Source organism: Entelurus aequoreus, linkage group LG10 (genome assembly GCF_033978785.1).
Source record: "Entelurus aequoreus isolate RoL-2023_Sb linkage group LG10, RoL_Eaeq_v1.1, whole genome shotgun sequence".
Lineage (NCBI taxonomy): Eukaryota > Metazoa > Chordata > Actinopteri > Syngnathiformes > Syngnathidae > Entelurus > Entelurus aequoreus.
This window is the reverse complement of record NC_084740.1, coordinates 45,011,616-45,032,201: the sequence shown is the minus strand read 5'-3', so window position 1 is coordinate 45,032,201 and position 20,586 is coordinate 45,011,616. Positions and strand designations below refer to the sequence as shown.

At 40.6% G+C, this 20,586-nt stretch overlaps 2 protein-coding genes across 19 annotated transcripts in view; both read right to left on the bottom strand.

The window, feature by feature from the left end:
- Positions 1 to 19,963, bottom strand: part of tenm4 (teneurin transmembrane protein 4) — a 312,747-nt gene extending 292,784 nt beyond the window's left edge. For all 18 annotated transcript variants that reach the window (XM_062060986.1, XM_062060970.1, XM_062060972.1 and 15 more), the window contains exon 1: positions 19,556 to 19,963. The gene's annotated coding sequence lies outside the window, so the exon portion shown is untranslated. The remainder of the gene's footprint in view (positions 1 to 19,555) is intronic.
- On the bottom strand, positions 432 to 12,779 carry LOC133659156 (keratin-associated protein 9-1-like). The gene is made up of 18 exons (XM_062061891.1): positions 12,746 to 12,779; positions 12,647 to 12,700; positions 2,538 to 2,631; positions 2,351 to 2,491; positions 2,242 to 2,304; positions 2,104 to 2,166; positions 1,966 to 2,028; positions 1,797 to 1,890; positions 1,686 to 1,750; positions 1,548 to 1,610; positions 1,410 to 1,472; positions 1,272 to 1,334; positions 1,134 to 1,196; positions 990 to 1,058; positions 812 to 874; positions 663 to 736; positions 551 to 596; positions 432 to 504 (listed from the first exon to the last, which is right to left on the bottom strand). Exons 1-18 carry the CDS (start codon positions 12,777 to 12,779, stop codon positions 432 to 434), a joined length of 1,248 nt encoding a protein of 415 aa, XP_061917875.1.
- Positions 19,964 to 20,586: the final 623 nt, after the last annotated feature.

The window sequence follows — 20,586 nt, the reverse complement described above, 5'->3', positions numbered from 1 at the left end:
ATGACAAAGTAGACAAGATAAATAATTGTGTACTTTAACAAAGTCTTTATTGGAGAATATTTTCCCTCCTTTTGTTACAAAAAAATCATCAGAATGCTCTTTTTTCTGCTTTAAACACTTTAGAAAGGTGAGTTGCTGGGGAAATGTTCACCAGGAAGCTCCGCCCCCACAGGTGTTTGAGGCCTACTTGCTTTTGTTTGACAAATCCTTAAAGGCGCAGGACGTCGCTTTAATGGTCAGTAATTGATCACACTGATGCAGGTGAGACACACACCTGTGGGGAGGAGCACTCATCACACTGACACAGGTGAGACACACACCTGTGGGGGGGAGCATTCATCACACTGACACAGGTGAGACACACACCTGTGGGGAGGAGCACTCATCAGACTGACACAGGTGAGACACACACCTGTGGGGGGGAGCACTCATCACACTGACACAGGTGAGACGCACACCTGTGGGGGGGAGCACTCATCACACTGACACAGGTGAGACACACACCTGTGGGGGGGAGCACTCATCACACTGACACAGGTGAGACACACACCTGTGGGGAGGAGCACTCATCAGACTGACACAGGTGAGACACACACCTGTGGGGAGGAGCACTCATCAGACTGACACAGGTGAGACACACACCTGTGGGGAGGAGCACTCACCACACTGACACAGGTGTGAGACACACACCTGTGGGGAGGAGCACTCATCACACTGACACAGGTGAGACACACACCTGTGGGGAGGAGCACTCATCACACTGACACAGGTGAGACACACACCTGTGGGGGGGAGCACTCATCACACTGACACAGGTGAGACACACACCTGTGGGGAGGAGCACTCATCACACTGACACAGGTGAGACACACACCTGTGGGGGGGAGCACTCATCACACTGACACAGGTGAGACACACACCTGTGGGGAGGAGCACTCATCACACTGACACAGGTGAGACACACACCTGTGGGGAGGAGCACTCATCACACTGACACAGGTGAGACACACAACTGTGGTGGGGAGCACTCATCACACTGACACAGGTGAGACACACACCTGTGGGGAGGAGCACTCATCACACTGACACAGGTGAGACACACACCTGTGGGGAGGAGCACTCATCACACTGACACAGGTGAGACACACACCTGTGGGGAGGAGCACTCATCACACTGACACAGGTGAGACACACACCTGTGGGGAGGAGCACTCATCACACTGACACAGGTGAGACACACACCTGTGGGGAGGAGCACTCATCACACTGACACAGGTGAGACACACAACTGTGGTGGGGAGCACTCATCACACTGACACAGGTGAGACACACACCTGTGGGGAGGAGCACTCATCACACTGACACAGGTGAGACACACACCTGTGGGGAGGAGCACTCATCACACTGACACAGGTGAGACACACACCTGTGGGGAGGAGCACTCATCAGACTGACACAGGTGAGACACACACCTGTGGGGGGGAGCACTCATCACACTGACACAGGGGAGACACACACCTGTGGGGAGGAGCACTCATCACACTGACACAGGTGAGACACACACCTGTGGGGGGGAGCACTCATCACACTGACACAGGTGAGACACACACCTGTGGGGAGGAGCACTCATCACACTGACACAGGTGAGACACACACCTGTGGGGAGGAGCACTCATCAGACTGACACAGGTGAGACACACACCTGTGGGGAGGAGCACTCATCACACTGACACAGGTGTGAGACACACACCTGTGGGGAGGAGCACTCATCACACTGACACAGGTGAGACACACACCTGTGGGGAGGAGCACTCATCACACTGACACAGGTGTGAGACACACACCTGTGGGGAGGAGCACTCATCACACTGACACAGGTGAGACACACACCTGTGGGGAGGAGCACTCATCACACTGACACAGGTGAGACACACACCTGTGGGGAGGAGCACTCATCACACTGACACAGGTGAGACACACACCTGTGGGGGGGAGCACTCATCACACTGACACAGGTGAGACACACACCTGTGGGGAGGAGCACTCATCACACTGACACAGGTGAGACACACACCTGTGGGGAGGAGCACTCATCACACTGACACAGGTGAGACACACACCTGTGGGGAGGAGCACTCATCACACTGACACAGGTGAGACACACACCTGTGGGGAGGAGCACTCATCAGACTGACACAGGTGAGACACACACCTGTGGGGGGGAGCACTCATCACACTGACACAGGGGAGACACACACCTGTGGGGAGGAGCACTCATCACACTGACACAGGTGAGACACACACCTGTGGGGGGGAGCACTCATCACACTGACACAGGTGAGACACACACCTGTGGGGAGGAGCACTCATCACACTGACCCCAGGTGAGACACACACCTGTGGGGAGGAGCACTCATCACACTGACACAGGTGTGAGACACACACCTGTGGGGAGGAGCACTCATCACACTGACACAGGTGAGACACACACCTGTGGGGGGGAGCACTCATCACACTGACACAGGTGAGACACACACCTGTGGGGGGGAGCACTCATCACACTGACACAGGTGTGAGACACACACCTGTGGGGGGGAGCACTCATCACACTGACACAGGTGAGACACACACCTGTGGGGAGGAGCACTCATCACACTGACACAGGTGAGACACACACCTGTGGGGAGGAGCACTCATCAGATTGTATTTAGAAGAATATTTTCTGTCTGCTGACCTTCTGATGACATCATGACAGCACTGTGACCTCCAGCTGGTGTGATTGATGCTCGTTTACTTCCTCCATTCCTTTTACACCTCATTCACTCACACACACACACCACTCTTCTTCCTCTTCTTCCTTTTTCTCTTCCTCCTCTCTATCTTCCTCCTCTTCTTCTTCTTTCTCTTCCTCCTCTTCCTCTTTCTCTTCCTCCTCTTTCTAGTACTTTTTTTCCTCCCTCCTCTTCCACCTCTTCTTCTTTCTCTTCCTTTTCTTCCTCCATCTACTCTTCATGCTCTGCTTCTTCCTCCTCCTTTTCCTCTTTCTTTTCATCTTTCTCTTACTCCTCTTCATCCTCCCTTTTCCTCTTCTTTTTCCTTCTCATTTCCTCTTCCTTCCTTCCTCCTCTTCTTCCTCTTTTTCTTTCTCGTCCTTTTCTTCCTCCATCTACTCTTCATGCTCTGCTTCTTCCTCCTCCTTTTCCTCTTTCTGTTCCTCTTTCTCTTCCTCCTCTTCATCCTCCCTTTTCCTCTTCTTTTTCCTTCTCGTTTCCTCTTCCTCTTCCTTCCTTCCTTCTTCTTCCGTGCACAGGAAGTTGAGTGTGTGATTACCCATCAGCCCCTTCTTGTGATTATTTGTCACGTACAACTCGACAAGACACACACACAAATATATTTTGCTTACTTTTATTAAATGTGATAACTTTATCTTTATCTGCAGCATATGTATTTCACAAATAATTGATACGTATGTCATATATATATATATATATATATATATATATATATATATATATATATATATATATATATATATATATATATATATATATGGTTTAATCAAAGGACTAAAGACTATATCACAACATAACCTGTCATGCAAGTGCATAAAAAAAGTTAGTTAAGCAAGTTAGTCATATTTCATATCTGATATCTACTCTAATTGACTTTAAATACATAAATGGACTATTGCACAACATTCTCAGGCTTTGAGAGTATTTGACTACTGTAAGTATTTGAAAGTCACACTTATATTTGTGTACATATGATGTATTATCTGTTTTAAAGTCACACATATATTATTATACTAAATACATTATGTTTCAACCTCACAATGTTGTTATTTATGTACATGCAGTAAGTTTTAAAGTCACAATAGTATTCATCCCGGAGTCTTTCAAGTAGAAAGTACTCACAGTGATTTGCTTCTTCCACATGTTCTTATGTTACAGCCTTATTCCTAAATGGAATACATTCCTTTTTGTCCTCAAAATTCTACACACAATGCCCATCAAAGTGATTTTTTTTAAAACATTTTTACTGTTACAAATATATATTAATATTTTAAAAACACTAGCCTGTGCTATGCAGCTGAAAAGTGAGCTAAGAGCCATCCTGTCTCAGCTCATCATGCTTGACAAATCACATTTTCATGACGGGGTATTGTGTGTAGAATTTTGAGGACAACAATGAATTGATAGAATTTTGGACTAACGCTGTAACAAAACAAAATGTAGTAAAATGATACTTTCTGGCTGCACTCTACTTTGTACGTTCAGTAGAAGTACACATAGTACTGTAGTGAATATTACTAATATGCCAGCATCACATTTATTCAAAAGTGACATCATGACCAGGCAGGATGTTTGTCTTCCCCTCTTTCATTGATTTTATTGTCTCCGACTGAAACGTTTGATGCTAGTTTCTGCTAAACAAAAACTGTCACCACGGCAAATTGGACTGATCATTGTGGAGAACTCTTTGATACTTTTATCATGCGGGGAATATGAGCCTTATTCATAAATAATACACTTCTCTCGTGTGTGTCTGTGTCTGTGTGTGTGTGTGTCTGTGTGTGTGTCTGTGTGTGTGTGTGTGTGTTGTTGTATTTCATCAGCAGGCAGCATGAAAGTCACTCATGTTTAGAACACAAACAACAGCCGTCTTGCACAGTTTGGAATTCCACTGCAATTATCGCAGAACAAAAAGTCAAGTTTTCAAATGTGTATGAAAATAAATACATAATTACCTTTTTACACAACTTGCAAAAAAATAAAAACATTTTAATGATTCTTCAGTTGTACTTCCAGATGAATGATAACTTGCTGTGAAATGATAAAAGAAGCGGATAAATAGAAATGTCATATTTATTTGTCCTGAACAAGAAGAACATGTTGCATGATCACATGTGCAGGAAGTACATTTACATGTGCAGGAAGTACATTTACATGTGCAGGAAGTACATTAACATGTGCAGGAAGTACATTTACCTGTGCAGGAAGTACATTTACATGTGCAGGAAGTACATTAACATGTGCAGGAAGTACATTTACATGTGCAGGAAGTACATTTACATGTGCAGGAAGTGCATTTACATGTGCAGGAAGTACATTTACATGTGCAGGAAGTACATTAACATGTGCAGGAAGTACATTTACCTGTGCAGGAAGTACATTTACATGTGCAGGAAGTACATTAACATGTGCAGGAAGTACATTTACATGTGCAGGAAGTACATTTACATGTGCAGGAAGTGCATTTACATGTGCAGGAAGTACATTTACATGTGCAGGAAGTACATTAACATGTGCAGGAAGTACATTTACATGTGCAGGAAGTACATTTAAATGTGCAGGAAGTACATTTACATGTGCAGGAAGTACATTTACATGTGCAGGAAGTGCATTTACATGTGCAGGAAGTACATTTAAATGTGCAGGAAGTACATTTACATGTGCAGGAAGTACATTAACATGTGCAGGAAGTACATTAACATGTGCAGGAAGTACATTTACATGTGCAGGAAGTACATTTACATGTGCAGGAAGTACATTTAAGTGTGCAGGAAGTACATTTACATGTGCAGGAAGTACATTTACATGTGCAGGAAGTACATTTACATGTGCAGGAAGTACATTTACACCAGCCCTTTGAGACACTTGTGATTTAAGGCTATATAAATAAACATTGATTGATTGATTGATGTGCAGGAAGTGCATTTACATGTGCAGGAAGTACATTTAAATGTGCAGGAAGTACATTTACATGTGCAGGAAGTACATTTACATGTGCAGGAAGTACATTAACATGTGCAGGAAGTACATTTACATGTGTAGGAAGTACATTTACATGTGCAGGAAGTACATTAACATGTGCAGGAAGTACATTTACATGTGCAGGAAGTACATTTACATGTGCAGGAAGTACATTTACATGTGCAGGAAGTACATTTGCATGTGCAGGACGTACATTTACATGTGCAGGAAGTACATTTACATGTGCAGGAAGTACATTTACATGTGCAGGAAGTACATTTACATGTGCAGGAAGTACATGTGTCTGTGAACAACTCACACATGTTGCTTTTTTACAGGCCAAGACATGGGTAACTTACACATCTGTGAAGGCACCATTAATGCTGAAAGGTACATACAGCTTTTGGAGCAACCTATGTTGCCATCCAAGCAACGTTACCATGGACGCCCCTGCTTATTTCAGCAAGACAATGCCAAGCCACGTGTTACATCAACGTGGCTTCATAGTAAAAGAGTGCGGGTACTAGACTGGCCTGCCTGTAGTCCAGACATTGAAAATGTGTGGCACCTAAAATAGCACAAGAGAGACCCTCGGACTGTTGAACAACTTAAGCTGTACATCAAGCAAGAATGGGAAAGAATTCCACTTCAAAAATGTGTCTCCTCAGTTCCCAAACCTTTACTGACTGTTGTTAAAAGGAAAGGCCATGTAACACAGTGGTGAACATGCCCTTTCCCAACTACTTTGGCACGTGTTGCAGCCATGAAATTATAAGTGAATTATTACTTGCAAAAAAAAAATTAAGTTTATGAGTTTGAACATCAAATATGTTGTCTTTGTAGCATATTCAACTGAAAATGGCTTGAAAAGGATTTGCAAATCATTGTATTCCGTTTATATTTACATATGGAAACAGGGTTTGTATTATAGAAGTGTGACTATTGTGTGGTGTGTATGTGGAGTGTGACTATTGTGTGGTGTGTAAGTGGGGTGAAGACGACGTGTAAGTGGGGTGAAGAAAGAGCGGGAAGAAAAGGTCCAGTCTTGACCCGGCATACCAAGTAGTCTCTGGGCGCACAAAGGCGTCTTTGTCAAGGTGCTCTGGCATGAAAGCACTCATCAGGTGGACTCACACAGACCAGCTAGCACCAGTCCTCATCAGGTGGACTCACACAGACCAGCTAGCACCAGTCCTCATCAGGTGGACTCACACAGACCAGCTAGCACCAGTCCTCATCAGGTGGACTCACACAGACCAGCTAGCACCAGTCCTCATCAGGTGGACTCACACAGACCAGCTAGCACCAGTCCTCATCAGGTGGACTCACACAGACCAGCTAGCACCAGTCCTCATCAGGTGGACTCACACAGACCAGCTAGCATCAGTCCTCATCAGGTGGACTCACACAGACCAGCTAGCACCAGTCCTCATCAGGTGGACTCACACAGACCAGCTAGCATCAGTCCTCATCAGGTGGACTCACACAGACCAGCTAGCACCAGTCCTCATCAGGTGGACTCACACAGACCAGCTAGCACCAGTCCTCATCAGGTGGACTCACACAGACCAGCTAGCATCAGTCCTCATCAGGTGGACTCACACAGACCAGCTAGCACCAGTCCTCATCAGGTGGACTCACACAGACCAGCTAGCACCAGTCCAGGTCCAGTCCGAGGACAACAGGAAGGAAAAGGCTTTGGCCAATAAAAATAGTCCAAACTTGATTGAGGTGGGCGTGGCTAAGCGGCAAGGGCGGCATCGCTTCCAGATGGCGTGCTGTTATTTGGCTGCGGATGTCGCACACCTGTAACCTGAGACTCACTTAGGGCCCCACCGCTCTCAGAGGGGCCACTCCTCAACTTCAAAAAGGGTCCCGTGTTTGGTGTGTGGGAAGTCTGGGGGGTGAGTAGTCAGGTGAGTAGTCAGGTGGGGGTGGTGGAGCAACTTAGCGTGCTAACACCAACCACGCCTTTAACACCTTTGCTAACCAGTGTTTACTTGTGTGTGATAACATGTGCGATACAAGCAGTCCTGTGGTGTGTTTACTTGTGTGTGATATCATGTGTGATACAAGCAGTCCTGCAGCATGTGTGATGGAATGGGGGTGTAGTAGTGCCCAAGACATGGGTAACAACACTCAGTTGCATGTGCTAACACTCTGAGCCAGCGACAGTTGCACGTGCTAACACTCTGAGCCAGCGACAGTTGCACGTGCTAACACTCTGAGCCACCGACAGATGGACACGCTAACACGTCACTCGCAATGTCACTACACATATTGTGCTTTGTTTTGTTTTGTTTTCACCCCGCGCCAAAAAGACAAGTCAGTGAGCACACACTTAGCGCTTTTGAGATAAATGCTATCTTCACTTTCACCCGAGTGAGCAGGTGGGCGAGGAGGAAGGAGAAAGAGTGGGAAAGATCAGCATTCACTAACAAGTGTTGGGACTCCACTACAGAAATAATGATTCAGTAAGAAATATTTGCACTAAATTAAAAAAATATTTGTTCAGTAAAAAATGTTTGCACCAAATTAAAACAAAGAATCGTTCAGTAACAAATGTTTGCACTAAATAAAAAAGAATCGTTCAGTAAGAAGTGTTTGCACTAAATAAACAAAGAATCGTTCAGTAAGAAGTGTTTGCACTAAATAAACAAAGAATCGTTCAGTAACAAACGTTTGTACTAATTTTAAAAAAGTATCGTTCAGTAAGAAGTGTTTGTACTAAATAAAAAAGAATCGTTCAGTAAGAAGTGTTTGCACTATATAAAACAGAGAATCATTCAGTAACAAATGTTTACGCAAAATTAAAAAAATAATCGTTCAGTAACAAATGTTTGCACTGAATTAAAAAATCATCGATCAGTAACAAATGTTTGTACTAAATTAAAAAAAGAACCGTTCAGTAAGAAGTGTTTGCATTACAAAAAAAAAAGAATCGTTCAGTAAAAAGTGTTTTCACTAAATAAAAAAAAGAATCATTGAGTAAGAAGTGTTTGCACTAAATAAAAAAAGAATCGTTAGTAACAAATGTTTGTACTAAATTAAAAAAAATAATCGTTCAGAAAGTGTTTGCACTAAATTAAAAAAGAATCGTTCAGTAAGAAGTGTTTGCACTAAATAAAACAAAGAATCGTTCAGTAAGAAGTATTTTTTCACTATATAAAAAATAATTGTTCAGTAAGAAGTGTTTGCACTACATAAAAAAAGAATCATTGAGTAAAAAGTGTGTTCACTAAATGAAAAAAGAATCGTTCAGTAAGAAGTGTTTGTACTGAATAAAAAGGCTGAGCCTGAGGCCTGGTGCTAACAGTGCGTACCAGCCAGGTACAAATTAGACATGAGCACTTTTGACGTTGTTGCCCTTTTCCTGCTTGGATGTTTTTTATAGATTTTATTTCCCCCCACAAACAACAAAACAAAGCAATTTGACAAGGTCGGGATTCTGTACAAACGCAGCCACCGAATTACAAGTCAATCACATGTTACATACAAGTCAATCACATGTTACATACAAGTCAATCACATGTTACATACAAGTCAATCACATGTTACATACAAGTCAAGCACATGTTACATACAAGTCAATCACATGTTACATACAAGTCAATCACATGTTACATACAAGTCAAGCACATGTTACGGCTCATTAAAGCCACATTATGTAAGAGTTCAGTTTTAAAATCATGCTAAGCTAGCAAATAGTAAGTACATGTGCCTTTTTGCTACTTGAATGTAACACAATGATGGGCATGCTAATGCTAACTGCTAACTTAACCTCTTGTTTGCTTAGAGCTAATAGGCTAGCATAAAACTGTTAACATGTTATAATGGGAATGGTTAGCATACTTCCAAGATGGCGAGAAGTATCAACATCCTCACATTCTAAGTTTAAATGAATGAAAGTGCTAGCATAAATCATTAGCATGCTTATGCTAGCATGATGACATCAGAAAAATGATCGTACTTCTAATATAGCGCCAAGTGTCAAAAACATGTTTTAGGTTTAAACGAATAAAATTAGCTCAAATGTGAGCATAAAACATTAGCATGCTAACATGGAAAAAGTTAGCATACTTCTAAGAGTTTGCCAAATATCAAAATCCTTGATTGTTAAATGTATAAATTAGCTAGAATGATAGCACGCTAACATTAGCGGGATGTTATAGGTAGTATACTTCTAAGATGGCGGCGAGTATTGAAAGACATATTTTTATAGGTTTAAAAGGAAAACAGTTAGCACAAATGCTAGCATAAAACTTAGGCATGCTAACGTTAGCATGCTGACATAAGAGAAATAGGAAGCAAATTGACAAGATAGCAATTCTACAAATGACAACTTCATGAGATGGTTACGTCTCATTAAAGCAACAATATGTCATAGTTTGGCCTTCAGCTTTACTACTTTAACATAACATTAGAGGACCAGCCAGGACCACTTCTTGTGTTAGCTTTAGCATCAATTCTAACTGTTGGGTTGTTGTTTAGTTGTGTGCAAAAATGTTGTTTTAAGACGCAATGTTGTCATTTAGTTAGCATTTAGCCACGTCATCACATCTTTGCTAATAAATACATCATTATATGTGTGACTTTAACATTATTTACCATTTAAAATGTTGTTCCAATACCAAATGCTATAATTCACTAAGACTGTTAGCATTTAGCACACGTATTAGGATTTAGCACATGTATATGCATTTAACGCACATGTTAGCATTTAACGCACATGTTAGCATTTAACGCACGTGTTAGCATTTAGCACACATGTTAGCATTTAGCACACACATGTTTTCATGTATTTAGCGTGTTAGCATTTTGCACACGTATTAGGATATAACATATGTGTGTGCATTTAACACACACGTTAGCATTTAGCCACACATAATTGTATCTATTGAACGTGTTAGCATTTAGCACACATGTTAACATACAACCCACGTGCTAACATTGAGTGCACCTGTTAGCATTTAGCGCATGACAGCCTTACTCCAATCTCATGGGTACTCATGTCTTTCTGTGTACTTACTACTTTTACTGGGTACTCATGTCTTTCTGTGTACTTACTACTTTTACTGGGTACACATGTCTTTCTGTGTACTTACTACTTTTACTCAATACACATGTCTTTCTGTGTACTTACTACTTTTACTGGGTACACATGTCTTTCTGTGTACTTACTACTTTTACTCAATACACATGTCTTTCTGTGTACTTACTACTTTTACTGGGTACTCATGTCTTTCAGTGTATTTACTACTTTTACTGGGTACACATTTCTTTCTGTGTACTTACTACTTTTATTCAATACACATGTCTTTCTGTGTACTTACCACTTTTACTCAATACACATGTCTTTCTGTGTACTTACTACTTTTACTCAATACACATGTCTTTCTGTGTACTTACTACTTTTACTCAATACACATGTCTTTCTGTGTACTTACTACTTTTACTCAATACACGTCTTTCTGTGTACTTACTACTTTTACTCAATACACGTCTTTCTGTGTACTTGCTACTTTGACGGGATACATATGCATTTTTGTGTACTTACTATTTTTACTGGGAATACATGTCTTCTTATATACTATCAGGTACATATGTTTTTGTGTACTTACTACTTTTATTAGGTGCAAATGTCTTTTTGTATACCAACTAATTTTTTAAGGTACAAATTTATTTTTGTCTACTTACTAATTTATTAGGTGCAAATGTTTTTTTTGTGTACTTACTACTTTGATCAGGTAGAAATGTATTTTAGTGTACTTAATACTTTTACTGGGTACCCATGTGTTCTTGTGTATTTACTACTTTCACAGGTTAAACATGTATTTCTGTGTACTTACTACTTTTACTCAGAACACATGTGTTCCTGTGTAGTTATTACTTCTACTGGGTACAATTGTGTTCCTGTGTACTTACTACTCCTACTGGGTACATACGTGTTCTTGTGTATTTACTACTTTTACTGAGTAAACATGTATTTCCGTGTACTTACTACTTTTACTCATTACTCATTTGTTCCTGTGTCGTTATTAATTCTACTGGGTACACATGTGTTCCTGTGTACTTTCTACTTTTACTCAGTACACGTGTTCCTGTGTTCTTACTACTTCCACTAGGTGCATGTGTTTTCTTGTGTATTTACTATACTTTTACAGGGTAAACATGTCTTTCTGTGTACTTACTACTTTTACTCAGTAAAGATGTGTTCCTATGTACTCACTATTTTATTTAGTACACATGTGTTCCTGTGTAATTACTACTTCTGCTGGGCTTACATGTGTTTTTGTGTACAGTATTTGCTACTTTTACTGGGTAAACATGTCTTTCTGTGTACTTACTACTTTTACTCGGTACACATGTGTTCCTGTGTACTTACTACTTTTACTCGGTACACATGTGTTCCTGTGTACTTACTATTTTTATTCAGTACACATGTGATCCTGTGTACTTACTATTTCTACTGGGTACACATGTGTTCCTGTGTACTTACTACCTCTACTGGGTACACATGTGTTCCTGTGTACTTACTACTTGTATTCAGTACACATGTGTTCCTGTGTATTTACTACCTTCACTGGGTACACATGTTTTCTTGTGTACTTACTACTTTTACTCAGTACACGGAAAGTGTTTCTGTATACTTACTACCTCTACTGGATACACATGTTTTCTTGTGTTTTTACTATACTTATACAGGGTAAACATGCATTCCTGTGTACTTACTACTACTACTGGGTACACATGTGTTCTTGTGTACAGTACTTACTACTCCTACTGGGTCCACATGTGTTCTTGTGTACAGTACTTACTACTCCTACTGGGTACACATGTGTTCTTGTGTACAGTATTTACTACTTCTACTGGGTAAACATGTCTTTGTGTACTTGGAGCAGAGTCCAGTGTGTGAATGTTGTCATCTTGGAGGAAGAACCAGAAGTCTGCGTGGTGGTTAAAAGAGGACTAAACCACTGGGGCTTAATTACCTTTCAGCGTCTTACTCTTGCGTAAGGCGGCCATGATGAAACGCCAGGGGGAGGCGGCCAGACCACAAAAAAGGCAGAAAAAAAACTTCTTGTTGTTAGCAAGATGCCTGTGAGGAGCCAAGATGGCCGCCAGCGGGGTCGTGACCCCACCTTCTTCCTTTCAACCAGCGTCACTTTGGTCCACGCTTCAACGCCCGGGAAAATAAAAGCCGGTTCAAATCCGCTCGGAGCGAAGCAATTTGCAGCGCCGTGTTTGAGTCTGGCGGCACGCTGCGAGCCTCGTTAGAAGACGCCAGGCGCCATTTGTCCACTTGGCTGACTTATTTGCTGCAATCTAACACTTCCTGTTGATAATACATCCTCTCACTTCCTGTTGATAATACATCCTCTCACTTCCTGTTGATAATACATCCTCTCACTTCCTGTTGATAATACATCCTCTCACTTCATGTTGATAATACATCCTCTCACTTCCTGTTGCGAATACATCCTCTCACTTCCTGTTGCTAATACATCCTCTCACTTCCTGTTGCTAATACAGCCTCTCACTTCCTGTTGCTAATACATCCTCTCACTTCCTGTTGCTAATACATCCTCTCACTTCCTGTTGATAATACATCCTCTCACTTCCTGTTGATAATACATCCTCTCACTTCCTGTTGCGAATACATCCTCTCACTTCCTGTTGCTAATACATCCTCTTACTTCCTGTTGATAATACATCCTCTCACTTCCTGTTGATAATACATCCTCTCACTTCCTGTTGCTAATACATCCTCTCACTTCCTGTTGCTAATACATCATATCACTTCCTGTTGCTAATACATCCTCTCACTTCCTGTTGATAATACATCATATCACTTCCTGTTGATAATACATCCTCTCACTTCCTGTTGCTAATACATCCTCTCACTTCCTGTTGATAATACATCCTCTCACTTCCTGTTGATAATACATCCTCTCACTTCCTGTTACTAATACATCCTCTCACTTCCTGTTGATAATACATCCTCTCACTTCCGGTTGATAATACATCCTCTCACTTCCTGTTGATAATACATCATATCACTTCCTGTTGATAATACATCCTCTCACTTCCTGTTGATAATACATCCTCTCACTTCCTGTTGATAATACATCATATCACTTCCTGTTGATAATACATCCTCTCACTTCCTGTTGATAATACATCCTCTCACTTCCTGTTGATAATACATCACATCACTTCCTGTTGATAATACATCATATCACTTCCTGTTGATAATACATCCTCTCACTTCCTGTTGATAATACATCCTCTCACTTCCTGTTGCTAATATATCCTCTCACTTCCTGTTGCTAATACTTCCTCTCACTTCCTGTTGCTAATACATCCTCTCACTTCCTGTTGCGAATACATCCTCTCACTTCCTGTTGCTAATACATCCTCTCACTTCCTGTTGCGAATACATCCTCTCACTTCCTGTTGCTAATACATCCTCTCACTTCCTGTTGCTAAAACATCCTCTCACTTCCTGTTGCTAAAACATCCTCTCACTTCCTGTTGTTGAAACATCCTCTTACTTCCTGTTACTAATACATCCTCTCTCTTCCTGTTACTAATACATCCTCTCACTTCCTGTTGATAATACATCCTCTCACTTCCTGTTGATAAAACATCCTCTCACTTCCTGTTGATAATACATCCTCTCACTCCTTGTTACTAATACATCCTCTCACTTCCTGTTGATAATACATCCTCTCACTTCCTGTTGATAAAACATCCTCTCACTTCCTGTTGATAATACATCCTCTCACTTCCTGTTGATAATACATCCTCTCACTTCCTGTTGCTAATACATCCTCCCACTTCCTGTTGCTAATACATCCTCTCACTTCCTGTTACTAATACATCCTCTCACTTCCTGTTGATAATACATCCTCTCACTTCCTGTTGATAATACATCCTCTCACTCCCTCTCCTTCTACATGTGTCAACAGAAACATACATGACACCTAGCATAGCATTAGCATGTGGCTAACAAAGCATCAATACTAAGTTACACTGCCAACTAGTGGATTGGCATGCACACGGCAGATTAGCATGTGGCTAACGAAGCATCAATGCCAAGTTACACTGCCAACTAGTGGATTGGCATGCACACTGCAGATTAGCATGTGGCTAATGAAGCATCAATACCAAGTTACACTGCCAGCTAGTGGATTGGCATGCACACTGCAGATCTTCACGGAGCCAAACTGTGGGCCTGACGTACTAAAACCTGATAGCACACAAGGATGATCGACTAAACTTGTGAGCAGAGGATCGTGTCTGTTAGTGAGCAGAAGAAAGGGAGCAAACCATTGAGCGTGTGTGTCTTCATGAATATGCAAATTAGATACTTATCATCACAACACATATGCAAATGTAATTATTTAGCATGATTCATCAAGACTGAAACTGTTCTGTGGCTATTTTTAACATATCTGGAAAGTACGTGCAGTTGCACAGAAATAGCTGAGAACGCACAAACACTTTGTTACCGCTGACAAATGACAGAAGTGTTACACAAGTCACACAAATGACAGAAGTGTTACACAAGTCACACACATGACAGAAGTGTTACACACCTTTGTCACACAAATGACAGAAGTGTTACACACCACGTCCACAGTTTCCAAAAACAATTTGAAATGTGGACTCGTCAGACCACAGAAGACTTTTCCACTTTGCATCAGTCCATCTAAGATGAGCTCGGGCCCAGCGAAGCCGACAACGTTTCTGGGTGTTGTTGATAAATGGCTTTGGCTTTGCATAGTAGAGTTTTAACTTGCACTTACAGATGTAGCGACCAACTGTAGTTACTGAAAGTGGTTTGCTGAAGTGTTCCTGAGCCAATGTGGTGATATCCTTTACACACTGATGTGGCTTTTTGATGCCTGAGGGATCCAAGGTGTGTAATATCATGGCTTACGTGCAGTGATTTCTCCACATTCTCTGCACCTTTTGATGATATTACGGAGCGTAGATGGTGAAATCCCTAAATTCCTTGTTGAGAAATGTTGTTGTTCAACAATTTGCTCAGGCATTTGTTGACAAAGTGGTGACCCTCGCCCCGTCCTTGTTTGTGAACGACTGAGCATTTCATGGAAGCTGCTTTTATACCCAATCATGGCACAGCTGCTTTTATACCCAATCATGGCACCCACCTGTTCCCAATTAGCCTGTTCACCTGTGGGATGTTCCAAATAAGTCTTTGATGAGCAACTTTCTCACTCTTTTTTGCCACTTGTGCCAGCTTTATTGAAACATGTTGCAGGCATCAAATCCAAATGAGATAATATTTGCAAAAAAGAACAAAGTTTACCAGTTGGAACGTTAAGTATCTTGTCTTTGCAGTCTATTCAATTGAATATAAGTTGACCTTTTCAACTATATATTTGTTGTATTCTCTTTTTATTTACCATTTACACAACCTGACAACTTCACTGCTTTTGGGCTTTGTAAAGAGAGGTTTAGTATTGTTTTAAAAAGATGACATATTATTTGAAAATATGTTTTATTATCTAATAAATATGTTTTATTATCTAATAAATATGTCATATTATTTAAAAATATATATATATTATTTGAAAATATCTTATAGTATTTAAAAATATGTTTTATTATTCAAAACATTTGTTATAGTATTTAATAAAAGATGTTGTATTATTTGAAAAATATGTTACATTTAAAAAATGCTTTATATTATTTAAAAAATATGTTATATTAATAAAAAAATATGTTATATTATTTTTAAAAAATTATAATTTAAAAAAAATATGTAATAGTATTAAAAAAATAATGTTGTATTTTAAAAATATGTTTTAATATTTAAAAAATATGTAATATTTAAAAAAATTATATTTAAAAAAATATGATATATTTAAAAAATATGTTATAATATTTAAAAAAGATGTTATAATATCTAGAAATATGTTATATTATTTGAAAAAGATGTTATATTATTTAAAAAGATGTTATACTATTTAAAAATATGTTATATAATTTAAAAAAGATGTAGCTGAGATAGGCTCCAGCGCCCCCCCCGCGACTCCGAAGGGAATAAGCGGTAGAAAATGGATGGATGGATGGATGTTATAATATTATAAAATATGTTATAATTGCACTAAAGACGTGTCATGAGTGGAATATAATGCGATGTAACAAAGTGTGACACACATGGTGACAGCAGCTCCTTCTTCTTCACCATCACGGTGGTCGTCATGGCGACCAGAGAGCTTAGTGGTCATGAGCAGGACAAAGGTCACCAAGAATGTCAGCGAGTGTTTGACCTCACTATGACCTGACAACTTCACACCTCTTTGGCCACGCCTCTGACAAACATCAGACTCCGCCCCCTCTTGGGTCTGACCCCCAGTGTCTGAGGTCAGGAACACAAAGGTGGTCCTTACAAACACACACACACACACACACACACACACACACACACACACACACACACACACACACACACACACACACACACACACACACACACACACACACACACACACACACACACCAAATACCTCTGCTGTTCTATAATTGAACATTTGTACTTTTGAAATTTAGCAACAAAAGAAAATATGTTGATAAATGTGACCAATGAAATATTTGTTTATGATATTAAAAATGTGATGAAATGATGTCATCTTACTCACTTGTGTCGTGTGTGCTCCAATTTCCCTTTTCACCTTCATGATGTCATAACCTAGCATGTCTCTTCATGATGTCATAACCTAGCATGACGTTAAAATGTAATGTTAGCATGTAGCTCACCTAGAGATGACTAGGTGATGACTAAGCTAGTGTGATGTTAGCATGTTAGCATGCATGATTGAAGTATAAATGATGCTGGTGTGACTAAAACATCAACATAAGTGACGACTTAGTGATCAGGAACACAATGTTGGTGTGAAAAGAAGATTGTCTTGTTATTGAATACTTTGTGTCAAATATTGATCTTTTACTTGTAAAAATAAATGGACCAGGATTCTGTTATTTGGATTGTGTATTTACAGACAACATTTCTACTAGAATCATAATATTATTATTATTTAACATCTGAACAATAATAATAATAATTATTGATGTTTAAGTCCAATGTTTCATTGTTGACTAACAAGATCAGCTGCTCTTGCACCACCCCAACTATCACTCACTCACTTATTATTCATTCACTCACTCACTGTTACACCCACTCACACACTTTAGCACTCACTCACATTTTCAATCACTCATTTGATCAATCACTCACTCACCCATTCATTTACTTATCTAATCACTACTCACTCAATCACTCACTCACATGTTCACCCATTCATTCACTGACGCACTCACTCATTCACTTACTCACCTAATCACTACTCACTCAATCACTCACCCACATTTTCACCCATTCATTCACTGACTCACTCACTTACTCACCTAATCACTACTCACTCAATCGCTCACTCACATTTTCATCCATTCATTCACTGACTCACTCACTTACTCACCTAATCACTACTCACTCAATCACTCACCCACATAGTCACCCATTCATTCACTGACTCACTCACTCATTCACTTACTCACCTAATCACTACTCACTCAATCGCTCACTCACATTTTCACCCATTCATTCGCTGACTCACTCACTCATTCACCTAATCACTACTCACTCAATCACTCACTCACATTTTCACCCATTCATTCACTCACTCACTTAATCAATCAATCACTACTCACTCACTAAGTCACTCGCTCACTCTTTAAATTACTCACTCTACCACTCACTCCTCACTAGCTCACTCATTCACTAAGTCAATTACTCAGTCACTCACTGACTCACTCACTCACCTAATCACTACTCACATAATTATTCACTCACTCACTCAATCACTTTTACGCCCATTCCTTCACCCACTCACTTAATCACTCACTCACTCACTCACTCACTCACTCACTCACTCACTCATTCACTCACCCACTCAATTTTTCACCCAATCATTAGCTCACTCAATCGCTCACACACTCATTCACTAAGTCACTCACTCAGTCACTTGTTTACTTACTCAATCACTCTTCACTCACTCAGTCATTCACTAAGACACTCACTCAGTCACTCACCTAATCACTAACTAATTCATTACTCACTTACTCATTCACTAAATCATTCACTCTATTACTCAGTCATTCAATCACCCACCTAATCACTACTCACTCACTCACTCACTCACTCACTCACTCACTCACTCAATTTTACACCCATTCATTCACTCACTCATTCACTAAATCCCTCACTCCAAACTTACTCACTCACTCACGACTCACATAACCAATCACTGACTCCTTGACTCTTGTATTCACTCAGTCACCGACTACTTCACTCAGTCACAGGTTGGTGAAGTGGTGAGCACTTCGAAGAAGACACGTGTATGTGTGAAGGTGCACTTTAGCACAAGTTGAATAATTCATGCTGTCACCTCAGATACAACAATGTCATAAAAAGGCTCACGTGTTCACGTGCACGTACAAGAGCGCCGCACGCACGCTCCCAGGTACGCGGACGAGCGCAGCCGCGCGTGCACGCTACGGTAGGGAACATCTGCACCGGCGATGACGCCAATAATTCAATATTTCCCAAATGAAAAGATGATTTGAATGAATGACTTGAAATCATTTCAAGTCATTTGAAAGAACATTTCAATGTTTTTATTTATTGGAGTGTCTTAGTGCAGGAATGGAGGAGAGAGAGAGAGGGAGAGAGAGAGAGAGAGCGAGCGAGCATGTAAATGCGTGCTCACCATGATGGAGACAATGCAGCAGCAGCAGGTCCGTCCAGCCCTCTGGAAGGTTCTGGAAGGTTCTGGAAGGTTCTGGAAGGTTCTGGAAGGTGCAAGAAAGGAGAAGCCAGGTGTATTTCCAGGAGAAAGGTGAGAATAAAAGAGATCCCTTCTTGCTTCTGTGCGCGCCCCCGATCCAACAATGTGCTCCAGCGGCGTGCACGTCACATCGGAATATGTCCAAATATGGTCGCGCTTTTCCGCCCGCGAACAAGATGTCAGACAGACTGCGGGAGGAGAAGAAGGAGAAGGAGAAGGAGGAGAAGAAGGAGGAGAAGAAGAAGAAGGAGAAGAAGAAGAAGATGTGCGCGCAGGGAGGACACGATGCGTGTGCGTGTGTGTGCGTGCGTGGATGTGGACGCCCCCTTCCGTGCGGGTGTCTCCCCTTTCTCTCTCTCTCTAATTCTCTCTCCCTCTCTCTCTCTAATTCTCTCTCCCCCTCTCTCTCTAACTCTAATTCTCTCTCTCTAACTCTAATTCTCTCTCTCTCTCTCTCTCTCTCTCTCTCTCTCTCTCTCTCTCTCTCTCTCTCTCTCCTCCACTCCTGTACTAAAACAATTAAATAAATACAACAAAAACATGTATTATTTCAATTAATTTAAAATTATTTGTATTTTTTGATGTCATTCATTCAAATAATGTTTTTATTTTTGAAATATTGAATTACTTGTGTATAATGAAGTAATGTAGTAAAATATTGTATAAAAACAATACAACAACATGTAGTACACACAAGTAGTTCAATGAAGTAATGTAGTAAAATACTGAATAAAAACAATACAACAACATGTAGTACACACAAGTAGTTCAATGAAGTAATGTTGTAAAATATTGTATAAAAACAATACAACAACATGCAGTACACACAAGTAGAGTAGTTTAATGAAGTAATGTAGTAAATATTGTATAAAAACAATACAACAACATGTAGTACACACAAGTAGTTTAATGAAGTAATGTAGTAAAATATTGTATAAAAACAATACAATAAC